This window comes from Ochlerotatus camptorhynchus, unplaced genomic scaffold (assembly GCF_037179485.1).
Source record: "Ochlerotatus camptorhynchus isolate MF236.1 unplaced genomic scaffold, CSIRO-AGI_Acam_v1.1 ptg000080l, whole genome shotgun sequence".
NCBI classification, from domain to species: domain Eukaryota; kingdom Metazoa; phylum Arthropoda; class Insecta; order Diptera; family Culicidae; genus Ochlerotatus; species Ochlerotatus camptorhynchus.
This window is the reverse complement of record NW_027040570.1, coordinates 46390-59820: the sequence shown is the minus strand read 5'-3', so window position 1 is coordinate 59820 and position 13431 is coordinate 46390. Positions and strand designations below refer to the sequence as shown.

General features: G+C 41.7%; 1 protein-coding gene across 1 annotated transcript; it reads right to left on the bottom strand.

The window, feature by feature from the left end:
- Window positions 1-252: 252 nt before the first annotated feature.
- Window positions 253-956, bottom strand: LOC135697933 (glutathione S-transferase 1-like). Its single transcript, XM_065217794.1, has 2 exons — window positions 813-956; window positions 253-756 (listed from the first exon to the last, which is right to left on the bottom strand). Exons 1-2 carry the CDS (start codon window positions 954-956, stop codon window positions 253-255), a joined length of 648 nt encoding a protein of 215 aa, XP_065073866.1.
- Window positions 957-13431: the final 12475 nt, after the last annotated feature.

Genomic DNA, 13431 nt, shown 5'->3' with positions numbered 1-13431 from the left:
TCGAAATCTCTAAAATTGTGTTAGTTAAACTAGTTCATCGCTGACATTTCAAACCACTAAATTCCAGAATTAGTACACCAAACAAGACTCTCTGTGTTTTATCAGATTTGACCCTTTTTTGCGATTGTTCACATTCATTCCTAGCGTGGTGAGCAACATTCGGCACTAAGTTATCATTTCTACATTTTCTAAAGCAAATATGCATGACTTTGTCTTTATCAGTTAACGATACAAACACATAAACCTAGTGCCCTACAGCTTTTGCTTGATCAAAAAAGCTGCCTCAGAGCAGTCCGCTTTGAATTCCTTGTAGTAGGGCATGTTATCCTCCAATCTTTGCAGATATGCGACCAACTTCGGACACCTGTTGGCATCGATCGGGAACACACTGTGCAGCACGGTCAGCGAGGTACTGCAGCTGATGTCAGCCAGTGTTAGAGTGTTTCCAACCAGGTAGTCCGATTGGAGCGTTGCCTCCAGCAGATCGTACGCTCTATGGATCTCATTCAGCTTTTCGTGTGGAACTACTGAACTACCAAAGTAGAGGATGGGTTTCACGGTGCTACGAAGACGGGCATACAAAACACCGGATTCGAAGTGCAACAATGTATTTATGCGTGCTTGTATCATTAGGTCTTTCGGATATAGGTCGTCATCTTGCGCGTATTTTGACACCAAGTAGATCATTATCGCATGGCTGTCGTAAAGGGGCACTCCATTGTCGACGATTGTTGGAATCGTAAGTTGAGGGTTTAGCTAGAAATTAAGTTAGAACGTGATAAACTCAACTGATGAAAAATGAGACGACCAACCTTGGAAAATTCCTCCGTCATGTGTTCCAGCTTGATCAAATCTAACAGTTTTATCTTTAAATCGACACCAATTATCTTAGCGGTTATTTCAACGGCCCTGCCAGGCGGACTTCGACGGTTGGTATACAACGTAATATGGGACATCCTTCCAAAACACGCACGAACTTTCCAAACAGATGTTTGTGACTGAGCTCAACCAACTTCTATGCCCTAATTCTGATCAAGATAAAAGGCATGAATTCCGGAAACATAGAAACAAGCAAACAAGTAGGAAAGCATATTTTAGTGATACCTACTCGCACTTTAGAACATAACATATGTCAAAATCAACCACGCAACCGGAAAAAAAAACTAGCTACATAAGCGCAGAACAGTCCCTAATGTTAGAGTACGCACCACTAATAGAGTTTTTGATCTAATTTCCGTCCTACTATGCACAACCCGCGGTTTATTTACCTCTCTTTTTTAACGAGTTTGAACAAACAATTGAATGTTTCTATCAAAGATTACTTCTATATGCATTTACCTTTGCATACCGTTTACGGTTAGATTTGATAAAGAGTCACAAATTGTACAGAAATTGTTAAAAATCGGACATTGATTCTTGATTCCAGAACTCGGCCTACGAGTTTCAATTCCATCGTAAAGCTGATATCGCACTGTTTGCCCACACGTTAAATATTTTACTCGTTAAGTTTTTCCAAATAATGCTTGACAGTATATGGCATGTAGACCTGTTCATTTTAACAGAAATGTTTGGAATGGAACGGGTCAACCGAGATTACTGTTTGTCATGTTAATTTGCACTTCTGTGCAAATTTTCAGCAAAATCGGTGATGATTTAGAGGTGCTTCAAGTTAATTTTATGTTTTTAAGTTAATTTACGGCTTATAATATTTGTATCTCGAGACTGAAACAACGAAAACTGCTGTAACAACTTTCATAGCAAAGCTTAATGTATTATCTATCAACTTTGTGACCATAGGTTGACTATTCAAAGTGGTTTTATTGAAGGTTGACTTAGTTTCATGCTCGAAGATATCTTAAAAAGTGAAGAATTTTAAAGTATTTGCTCTACGAACTTTCCACCCATATGATATAAAAATGTGTATTCTACGGCATAATGTTCCTCAAACTGTTCTTAAAATTTCGTTCATGCATAGTTTTCGTGTATATTCCATAGATTGAGAGATCAAAATCAGAAAAGAGGCCGTTATACCTAAAATTCACAAGACAACAGAACCAATAAAAGTTTCAATTAGATTGACAGAACATAGTTGCATTGCTTTTCAATGACGACCAATGACTGTTTCATTGATAGATGACTTTTTTAGAAATATGAATCCTCAGTAGACGTGTTTTTTATCAAAGGCAAGTGTCACTCGAGCCATCCAGAATGTTCGTCCCTAATAAACGGGTACCATACTCTAACGATATCATAGATGGTACGACTATCCCACATAAAGTTGGGATGATATCCCGAATTGGTGGTTAGGCGCTTCTTATGGTTATTGTTTATGCGGGGTTATTTTAAAAATTGCTGTTATCAGTATATGTTGCCCTTGCAAACAGTGACGTCACTGCGCGCGTTTCAGATTTTTTGGCTCACTAATACAAAGATATTTGGCTATCTGCTATCCCTATACGTCATTGATGAATTATTCTTGGTTATCAACTGTCATTGTCTGTTCGCTTTCCGTCGGGAACTTGAGAGTTGTTGGTGCTGTCGTCGCGAAATTGTTGTTGTTTTATTTACTGTGCATTGTTTAAAATACTCGGGTGTAAATCGTTGGAATACATAAAATGGGTCGTAAACGATTGAATGTTGCCAAAAAACGCGTGCTTAAGCAGCATTACCTTCCAGAATTGAAGGTAATTATAGCCTCAAATTATTAGCGCATCTGATATCATTAAATCAAGTAAAACACTGTTTGATTTACATGTTGCCACTTTTCCCATGATATCCAATTTATCAATTAAATCCACTGCATTGATTAAACTGATACTTACCGAGTTTTCGGGCACAATTTAAAAAAAATGGTACTGATATTTGTCGTTCAACCGAATCCAATTACATAACCTATATTATTTTCATTGCAGTAAGAACTGTCGGAAAACCCAGCACAATGAAAAGGAAAGAATGCAAAAAGTGAGAAACCAATTGACCTGCAGTGGGAGCCATAATGCTCAGAAATGATAATGGTTCCAGATTACAATTTTGAGAATAATGTCGGTGCAGAAGAAATTGACATGGTTGAACCATAGAGGTAACTCTAAGACCACTGGGTCCCGAAGAAAATCATTATTATTTTTGGCTCACTCAGTACCAGAACAACGGTCCCAAGCAGTCCCAAGCTATTTCACTCACCCCTGCATGTTCTGCATGAATCCACACACCCCTGATGTTATCTGTCAAACTTTCATAGCGAATCAAAACAAACATAGTGTAGTAATAGAATTTCAACTAGAATAGGGTACGTTAATCGTTTGCTTGGGACCAATAGGCTACTAAAGTGGTGAGCCAATTTAAAATCGTTAGTTTCATATTGATTGTTGGTTGAACCGACGTCGTCGGCACCACCCCCGCAGGCCACACTCACATATAGCCACAAAAAATCTATTGAGCAACTGCTCCAGGAGTGGGCAACTGTCCCATGTGCATCAAACAACGGTATACCCGAAAACTCAATTCAAATCGTACACATTGAGCAACTCTACGATAAGGTAAATGGAGCTTGTGGATCATCGCCACAAGTTGTTATTGTGAATACTCAATCAGGTATGATGTTTTTTGACGTAGGACTACGTCTGTGATTTCTATATGGGTACACTTTGTGAAAACCAAGATTTTGAACGCTAATAACTCAGCTGCCCCTAGAACAATTTCAATAATTCTATCACCAATCGATCAGATATATTTCTACGCATCTGTTAAATTAAGACTTTATCATTTTTCAAAATGTCACTATTGAAAATTGCACGAATGTGCAACTGTTGCTTTGATAATTAAATTGTCACCGATTGCCTGTGAAAAGCGATTTCCTTAGCACAGATTTCAAAGTTGAATTCCATCCGATCTCACCAAACGGTGTTTATTCAATCATTGCGGGGCGAGTGGTGGTGTTCTCCTAAGAGAAGAGGTGACAATACGGGGGCGAAAATGAACCACTTTTCTGTCAAACGTGAACCAGCTCCTGATTGGACGATTTCATGTGCGTAAGATAGAGATAGAGATAGATAAAGATAGAGATAGAGATATAAATAAAAGAGGAAGAAGCCAATTGTCACCTCTTCCTCTTAGGTGTTCTCCAGTACACAACGAAAGGCGGTCTGTGGATTCATGCAGAATAATATCAGGGGTGTGTGGATTCATGCAGAACATGCAGGGGTGAGTGAAATAGCTTGGGACTTGTTGCATTACTTGAACATCCCTACAGAGTATGTGCACCCCTTCTGGGTTGTCATTCATTCTCTTGCCTCTCACTTCATTCATGCTTTTGTTGATTCATTGATAACTCTACTGCGTATCGAAGAGTACAGTTCGCTAGTGAATAAAGAGACTATTTGAGTGTTACTAAACTAAATCTAGTGTGTTTTATTAAAATAGAACATGGTGTCAGAAGTTACCGTGTGCTTCAAGTGAAAATTCGCGTCATTATCGAAATCGCGAATGGGAAATCGGTCCGGGGAAAATCGTTCTCAAGTCGCGTCGTGTCAGCGGCCATTTTGTATTTTTCGGTCGGGATCGGGAGTGAAGAGTGATTCGCATAAAAATGGATGCAAATCAAATGAAAATGTTGTTGGAGCAACAAATGCAGATGTTTACGAAGATGATGGAGGGAATGCAAGCGACGCAGAATCAGGCTCAAGCGATGCAGCGGCCAAGTGCGTCGAATGTGCAGGTTCCGCAACCATCGCCGCTAGCAGTGGAAGGCGACATGCAGGAAAACATGGATTTTTTTGAGAAAAGCTGGAAAGACTACGCTAAGGCCATTGGTATGGATCGGTGGCCGCCAGAAGAAAACCCACAGAAGGTAAGCTTCTTGCTGTCGGTCATAGGAGAGCCGGCAAGGAAAAAGTACTTCAACTTCGAGTTGACAGCAGCGGAAGGTGCAGATCCGGAGGCCACATTGGCCGCCATACGAGAGAAGGTTGTTGCGAAGAGGAATGTCATAGTGGACCGGCTCGACTTTTTCTCTACGACACAGCAGACTCGAGAATCAATCGACGATTATGCCTCTCGTCTCAAGACTCTGGCAAAAATGGCTAAACTCGGAGTGCTAGAGACGGACCTTATCGCATATAAGGTGGTCACGTCCAACAAGTGGCCAAGTATGCGATCAAAAATGTTAAGCATTGCAGACATAACATTGACGAAAGCGATAGACATGTGTCGAGCGGAGGAGATCACGACTAAGCGGTCCCAGGAACTTTCAGTTTTCTATCCGGAAGTAGAGGTGAACAAAGTCGCGAAAGCTAAGTTCCGTTCCAAGCCTCAATCACAGCGGTGCAAGTTCTGCGGAGACCGTCATGACTTCTCTAAAGGTTCCTGTCCCGCTCTTGGTAAGCGGTGCCATAGGTGCAACGGAAGGAACCATTTCGGAAAGGTATGCAAGGCCAGCAACAGATTCCAGAACAGGAAGTCTCGTAAGGTGAAGGAGGTGAAGGACGAAAGCACTGATTCGGAGGAGCAAGCACTTTCTTGCAATGAAGGTTCATCGGAAGCAAGCGAGGACGAATACGAAATCGGCAAGATTTTCGATAATTCATCGAAAGGAGGTGGCGTGATGGCTGAGTTGGATCTCAACTTTGATAACAAGTGGAAGTCAGTGATTTGCGAAGTGGACACCGGAGCTAATACCAGCCTGATTGGCCATAATTGGTTGGTCAAACTCACAGGAGAGGAAACCCCGCAGATGATGCCGTCGACGTACAAGCTCCAAAGCTTCGGTGGGAATCCCATCAAAGTGCTTGGGGAAGTGAAGATACCGTGCCGTCGGATGAAGCGTCGATACCGATTGGTTCTGCAAGTTGTGGACGTGGACCATTGCCCCCTACTGTCGGCAAAGGCATCACGTGTTCTGGGCTTCGTCAAGTTCTGCAAATCGGTCACATTCGGTAAGTCTGATGAAGCAAATTCGCCAAACTTGTTGAATGTTCACAGGATCGAAGCGGAGAAGATTATCCAAGGCCACAAAGGAATCTTTTCTGGTTACGGAAAATTTGAAGGTCAAGTATCGTTGGAGGTAGACCATTCTGTTACACCTTCAATCCAACCTCCTCGTCGTGTTCCGATCGCCCTGAGAAGCAAGTTGAAGAACGAATTGGAATCATTGGAGAAGGAGGGAATGATCGTGAAGGAAGCCAGGCATACCGATTGGGTCAGCAACATTGTGATTGTGCAACGGGGTGACCCGGAATCTTCAAGCATCAGAATCTGTCTTGATCCTATTCCACTCAACAAGGCGCTGAAGAGACCGAACCTACAGTTTGCTACACTGGATGAAATTCTTCCTGAGCTGGGCAAGGCGAAGGTGTTTTCTACTGCGGACGCCAAGAAAGGGTTTTGGCACGTAGAGCTCGACGAACCCAGCAGCAAGCTTACAACATTTTGGACTCCTTTCGGTCGGTATCGTTGGACTAGGCTGCCTTTTGGTATCGCATCAGCTCCTGAAATCTTCCAGACGAAGCTGCAGGAGGTTATCCAGGGTCTCGAAGGAGTCGAATGTTTGGCAGACGATTTGCTGATATTTGGAGTTGGGGAAACTTTGCAAGAAGCGCTCATTAACCACAACAGATGCTTGAAGAATCTTCTAATTCGCCTGGAAGAGCACAACGTAAAACTGAACAAAACGAAGCTCAAGCTCTGCCAAACGTCTGTGAAATTCTTCGGACATGTCCTGTCAAGCAAAGGTCTTCTACCAGATGAGTCGAAGGTTGCTACGATCCAAAATTTTCCTACACCTCTCAACCGGAAGGAAATACACCGTTTTATTGGAATGGTGAACTATTTGGGCAGATTTATTCCAAATCTTAGCAGCAACCTGACAAACCTTCGTAAGCTGATTTCAGATGAAGTTCCCTGGCGCTGGACGAATATTGAGGTGGAAGAGTTCAACCGAGTAAAGGGCTTGGTTGCAGACGTTGGAACCTTGCAGTACTATAACCCAAGAAAACCATTGACCATTGAATGCGATGCAAGTTGCTTTGGATTGGGAGTTGCTGTCTACCAGGATGAAGGAATAATAGGCTATGCCTCAAGGACGTTGACTGCGACTGAACGAAACTACGCGCAGATTGAGAAGGAGCTGTTGGCGATTCTGTTTGCGTGTGTTCGTTTCGACCAACTTGTGGTTGGAAATCCGAAAACGATTGTGAAGACCGATCATAAGCCCTTGATCAGCATTTTCCGGAAGCCTTTGTTGTCTGCTCCAAGAAGATTGCAACATATGCTGCTCAACCTACAACGTTACAATTTGGTAATTGAGTTCGTCACAGGAAAGGAAAATGTTGTGGCTGATGCGCTATCCCGTGCACCGTTCGATGACAAGGCAGTGAAAGACGAATATAACAAGATGCACATTTACAAAGTGTTTGATGATGTCGAAGGGTTGGAGCTTACGAAGTTTCTTAACATATCGGACAGTTGCCTGAACGAGATCATGGATGAAACGGTGAGGGATCCTTGTATGCAGAGCATCATCACTTTTGTTCAGCAAGGTTGGCCTGGAACGGCTGATAAAGTACCAGATGGACTCCGTGTGTATTTCGGGTATCGGGATGAGATATCAGTACAGGATGGAATCGTTTTTCGACATGATCGCATTCTTGTTCCACATGCTTTGCGAAGAGAGATGATCGAAAAGTGTCACGTTAGTCACAATGGGAGTGAAGCGACTCTCAAGTTGGCTAGAGCAAACCTGTCGGTTTGCATGAGCATGAGCAGTCAAATCAAGGATGTCGTGAAAGGTTGTCCGGTTTGCGCAAAATTTGCTTCGTCGCAGCCGAATCCACCCATGATGAGTCATCAAATTCCCCTGTATCCGTTCCAGTTGATCTCGATGGATGTTTTCTTCAGTGAGTTCCGTGGTCGCAATCAGAAGTTCCTGGTCACCGTCGACCACTATTCAGATTTCTTTGAGGTGGATATCCTAAAGGATCTGACACCGGAATCGGTTATAGCAGCTTGCAGTAGAAATTTCGCTCGACATGGAAAACCACAAACCTTGTTGACCGACAATGGAACGAACTTCCTCAACCAGAAAATGAGGAAGTTTGCAACGGAATGGGACATCAAACACATCACTTCGGCTCCTCATCATCAGCAGGCTAACGGGAAATCGGAGGCAGCCGTGAAGATTGCAAAGCGCTTACTGAAGAAATCGGAGGAAACCGGAACGGACTTCTGGTATGCACTTTTGCATTGGAGGAACATCCCGAATAAGATTGGCTCTAGTCCTGCTGCTCGTTTGTTTTCTCGTTCTACACGTTGTGGAATACCAACATCCGGGGCGAATCTTATGCCGAAAGTTGTCGAACATGTTCCTGAAGCAATCGAGGAGAACAGAAGGAAGATTAAATTGAATTACGACAGAAAAACAAGAAACCTACCTGACCTACAGACTGGATCACCCGTTTATGTGCAGATGAATCCGGAAATTTCAAAACAGTGGACGCCGGGAACCGTTGCCAATCGCCTCAGTGATCGGTCTTACACCGTGAATGTGAATGGCAGCAACTATCGTCGGAGTTTGATTCACTTGAAGCCGCGTAAGGAACCCGAATCGTCGGCAGAAAATTTAACAACAAACACAGTTCCAAAGCCATCGGAGGGAGAAAACGAAGAAGAAAATTGCAGTTATCCAGTTGACAGTTCTCAATCAGTTCTCACCCAGAATTCTCACAACAAGTCACCAGCTCAGGCAGTGGTGCCAGTTTCGACTTCGCCGATTCTACCGATCGCAGCGCCTCGTATGTGTCAGTCACCGAAGCCTAAGGAGAATTTGAATTCAGCATCCAGTTCCATCAACAGTCGTCCGAAACGGGTGTCTCGTATTCCAGAGAAGCTGATGGACTATGTTATTGAGTACAAGTGATGTTTTGTTGAAACAGGGAGGATGTTGCATTACTTGAACATCCCTACAGAGTATGTGCACCCCTTCTGGGTTGTCATTCATTCTCTTGCCTCTCACTTCATTCATGCTTTTGTTGATTCATTGATAACTCTACTGCGTATCGAAGAGTACAGTTCGCTAGTGAATAAAGAGACTATTTGAGTGTTACTAAACTAAATCTAGTGTGTTTTATTAAAATAGAACAGGACTGCTTGGGACCGTTGTTCTGGTACTGAGTGAGCCAAAAATAATAATGATTTTCTTCGGGACCCAGTGGTCTTAGAGTTACTTCTATGATGTTAGTATTGATCCTAACAATCAACTATGTGATGGTTTGAAAATATTTCATCTTGGGTTTTTTGAGAAAAGGTGTTTTGAAGTTTACAACGCCGATAACGAAGGCATATATTGGACTATTGACGATACAAACTATTGCGAATTGAACAAATGCAGTTAAATCAGGTTCAAAAGTTGATTGAATAAATCCAAATGGCATTAAAGAGTTCTCTTTGACTCTCAAGCAAGATGCGTATTGATTACGTCGACTTTGCGCAAAATCAATTAATATTTGTTGCTAGAACAACTTCTTGTTTAATGTCTCTTCCCTCATAAGAGTAAAAGAGAAATAAACAAGCAGGACAGTCCAAGTAGCCACGTAATCGTAGTAGGCATTGATTTTCTGCCTGTTTCGAGTGTTTTTTGAATCTCTCGAAGAAAATAGAGAGTTCGCTTGTTGTGCTTCGAAAAGCGATTCTGTCAAAAAAAAATCACGTCACTTTAGTAGCGACGTTCGTTGAAAGATTTTTATCAGAGTTCAATAAAGGAGTTAGTAGGTATCTGAAATGTTTGTGTCCCGTACTCAGCTGGTGACGAAGGTGGCATTTACAACCCTGAGGGATAGAAAATTAGTTTGGATTTCTGGAACCAATGAAGAAGTTGTTTGAAAATCGGTTAACAGATAATGCCGATAATACAGGAATGAAACTCACATGATATTAGCTGCTCTTGCCCAGTGAGTTTAGGTAACCTTTAATTACTACAGAATTGCTAGAACTTCATTGCAGTTCCCATATTTTGTCTAAGGTAACTTTCAGGAAGGCTCAGCGACTTTCTAGGAAATTCTGCGAACTATAGGGAACTGTAGTGAATTTAAGAAAAGTTAAAGACGTTCCTCAAAAGAATCAGAGAAGTTTAACAACCTTCAGAGAAGTTTATTGATCTCAGTTCAGAAAAAGATGTGCTTCAATCTTCAGAGAAGCTCTATAAACTTCAGGAAAGTTCTGCCAACTTCAGGGACGTTTTGTGAGCTTCAGGGGAGTTCAATGTCCTTCTGATAAGTTCTACGACTCACAAGACTCAGAGACGTTCTGAGAGCTTAAAAAAAGTTCTAAGAACATCAGAAAAAATTGAAGAATTTCATCGAAGTTCAACGAAATCAAGCAAAAACCAAATGAACAGGGATATGAATTTGAATGTATTTAACTTCTATAAGCTGTCTCATCGGGTCGTTGGTGGAACAACTCCCACTCCATGTCTTAGAAAACAGGTATGATAGAGAGAATTTGTTGCGATATCTCTTTCTCTTTTACACTTCCTTTATGAAATGTGATCAACGGCATGAGCAGGGTGGCAGCAGGGGCGGGATGTGCTGTCAATCGGCCTACTGAAAATCCATCAAAGAGATGTAAATATGGTAAAAAATCTCTCACGAAGATGAACTCAGCTTTAAGAAAGATCTTAATGCGAGTGTTAATAAGGTCAGTATGTGCATAACTTTACACTATATTTTTGTTATGTTACATACGCTAAAATTGGCTAAACTTATGAAACATACAGACCGTCAAACTATCCACCCCGGTCTCAAATCAGCTATGACACACTTAATAACTTAATAACACTTGAAATCCTGTGGCTGCTGCAAATGCGACTCATCATGCGCAATTTGGATTCGCTTGTCGCCATTGTAGATGCTTGATAAACGTGTAGTTTTGGAAGGATGCAATTTTGATCATCAGCTAATGGTTTTGGATAATACGGATGCTATGATGAGATATTGTTTTGGTGATGAACTCATGGATGAGTGCATAGGTCTTTTTTTGTGAAAGTTGGTCTACCGAAACCTTCCGGTAGCCCCAAAATTCAATATTGTAAAATATCACATTATAGATTTTTGCAAGAGTACAGGAAAAGTCTTAGCCTGGTTCACGGAAAAAAACAAACGAAGCTGTTCATAATGATTTTTCCCAAACATGGAGTATCTATAAAGCAGTGGAAAATAATTTCAGATACGACAAAAACTCATTTGAAGTAATCTCCTTATCTTGGCAGCTCCAAGTTTTTTTTATCATTCTCTTCAGATATTTATGTAAGCATTGATAAGAATGGATGAAACAGATGGAACTGATAACTATAGTAAATTTAGTAAATTCTCTCCATTGTAAATTATTTTATCATTTTAAACATTATGAGTTTACGACATCTTATTTACGGTACCGAAGAGGAAATCTTACTGTACCATTGAAACGAAGTATTTTGACTACCTTAATCTCCAACAATCATATTCAGTTGTATTTGTTTCGATCCGTAAGGGGCTGTTCATAAACTACGTAGACAGTTTAGGGGGGAGGGGTTGACAATTATCCACGACCAATACAAATTTTAAAAATTGTGTATGGACAATTGTCAATGCAGGGGGAGGAGGAGGTCAAGAATAAAAAAAATAAAGAGTCTACGTAGTTTATGACCAGCCCCTAACAGTTTTTATCGTCAATGGTCCATATACGCCTTCATAAACGACTAAGTATGCTTTAAAATACTTTTTCTCAAAAACCTAAGATGAAATATTTTAAAACCATCACTGATTTGATTGTTAAGATCCATTCTAACTTCCTGTGATGGAAAAACTGAGGTACATGAATGTTGCAAAAAAAGTGCCTTCAGACATAGCGTGCACCGCTATTGATCGGAATCAGTAGTTCTTCGTGAGTTGCTGTGGGACAATTATGTCAGGCGCGTCATACTAAAGACTATATACAGAGAGAACCCTGCTCAAATTCCTATTCCTACACAAGCTCCTGCTGCAGTTAACAAATAAGATTTATTATATAAAGGGTGATACGGTCAAAATTTGGTCAAGGGAAAACGCGTGTAAATCGGTGAAATCGTTTATTTAAAAAATCAAATTAAATTTCTTTTTCAAGTTCAATTAGTATAAAATTCAGGAAAAATATTCAGTTAGGCTTCCGCTTTTCCAAATCCGAATTGCCGGGCCTTACGCTTGACCCCTGCCATCAGATTTTGTACAGCCACCTTGTCCACCTTCTTCGCCGCAGAAAGCCAGTTTGCCTTGAACTGCTGCTCGCCCTTAGCAGTTTTTTTGGTCTTCTTTAGGTTCCGCTTGACAATAGCCCAGTATTTCTCAATTGGGCGGAGCTCTGGCGTGTTGGGAGGGTTCTTGTCCTTGGGAACCACCTGCACATTGTTGGCGGCGTACCACTCCATGGCCTTTTTACCGTAATGGCAAGATGCCAAATCCGGCCAAAGCAGTACGGAACAACCGTGTTTCTTCAGGAAAGGCAGCAGACGTTTATTCAAACACTCTTTCACGTAAATTTCTTGGTTGACAGTCCCGGAAGCTATGAAAATGCTGCTTTTCAAGCCACAGGTACAGATGGCTTGCCAAACCAGATATTTCTTTGCGAACTTTGACAGTTTCATGTGCTTGAAAACATCTGCTACCTTTCCCCTTCCTTTTGCCGTATAAAACTCCTGTCCTGGAAGCTGCTTGTAGTCGGCTTTGACGTAGGTTTCGTCGTCCATTACCACGCAGTCAAACTTCGTCAGCATCGTCGTGTACAGCCTCCGGGATCGCGCTTTGGCCGTCGTATTTTGTTTATCATCGCGATTTGGAGTCACTACCTTCTTGTAAGTCGATAGTCCGGCTCGTTTTTTGGCTCGATGCACGGTTGTAGATGATACACCCAGCTTATTTGCGGAATCTCGGAGAGAGAGGTTAGGGTTTCGCTTGAAACTCTCTTTGTCGTCTCAGCGGCTTCCGGTTTTCGATTTCCCCCCGATCCAGACTTCCTGGCTGTCGACAAACGTTCCCCAAACACTTTAATTACATTTGTAACGGTTGATTTGGCAACTTTTAGCGATTTTGCCAACTTTGCGTTCGAGTAGCTCGGATTTTCGCGATGCGCGAGCAAAATTTTGATACGCTGCTCTTCTTGCTTGGACGGCATTTTGACAACTGAAGAGTGAATTCCAAAATCAAAATAGGAGCAACATTCTACACACACACACCTTCAAAATGAGGGGTGTTCAGGTTTTTTAAATGCAAAATTGAAAGAAATACGTCAAGTTGATATTGACCAAATTTTGACCGTATCACCCTTTAAGACCACGTAGTCCTACGTCACCATTGCGTACAACCCCATAGGGCTGTGCCTTGTAGTTTTTGTTGAATCAAAGAAGATAGTATATTTTTGGTGTTTTTTATGTTG

Coding starts and splice junctions, on each gene's coding strand:
- LOC135697933 (XM_065217794.1), bottom strand. CDS start 956: ATGTCCCATATTACGTTGTATACCAACCGTCGAAGTCCGCCTGGCAGG. Junction 757..812: donor TGACGGAGGAATTTTCCAAG/GTTGGTCGTCTC, acceptor CTTAATTTCTAG/CTAAACCCTCAACTTACGAT.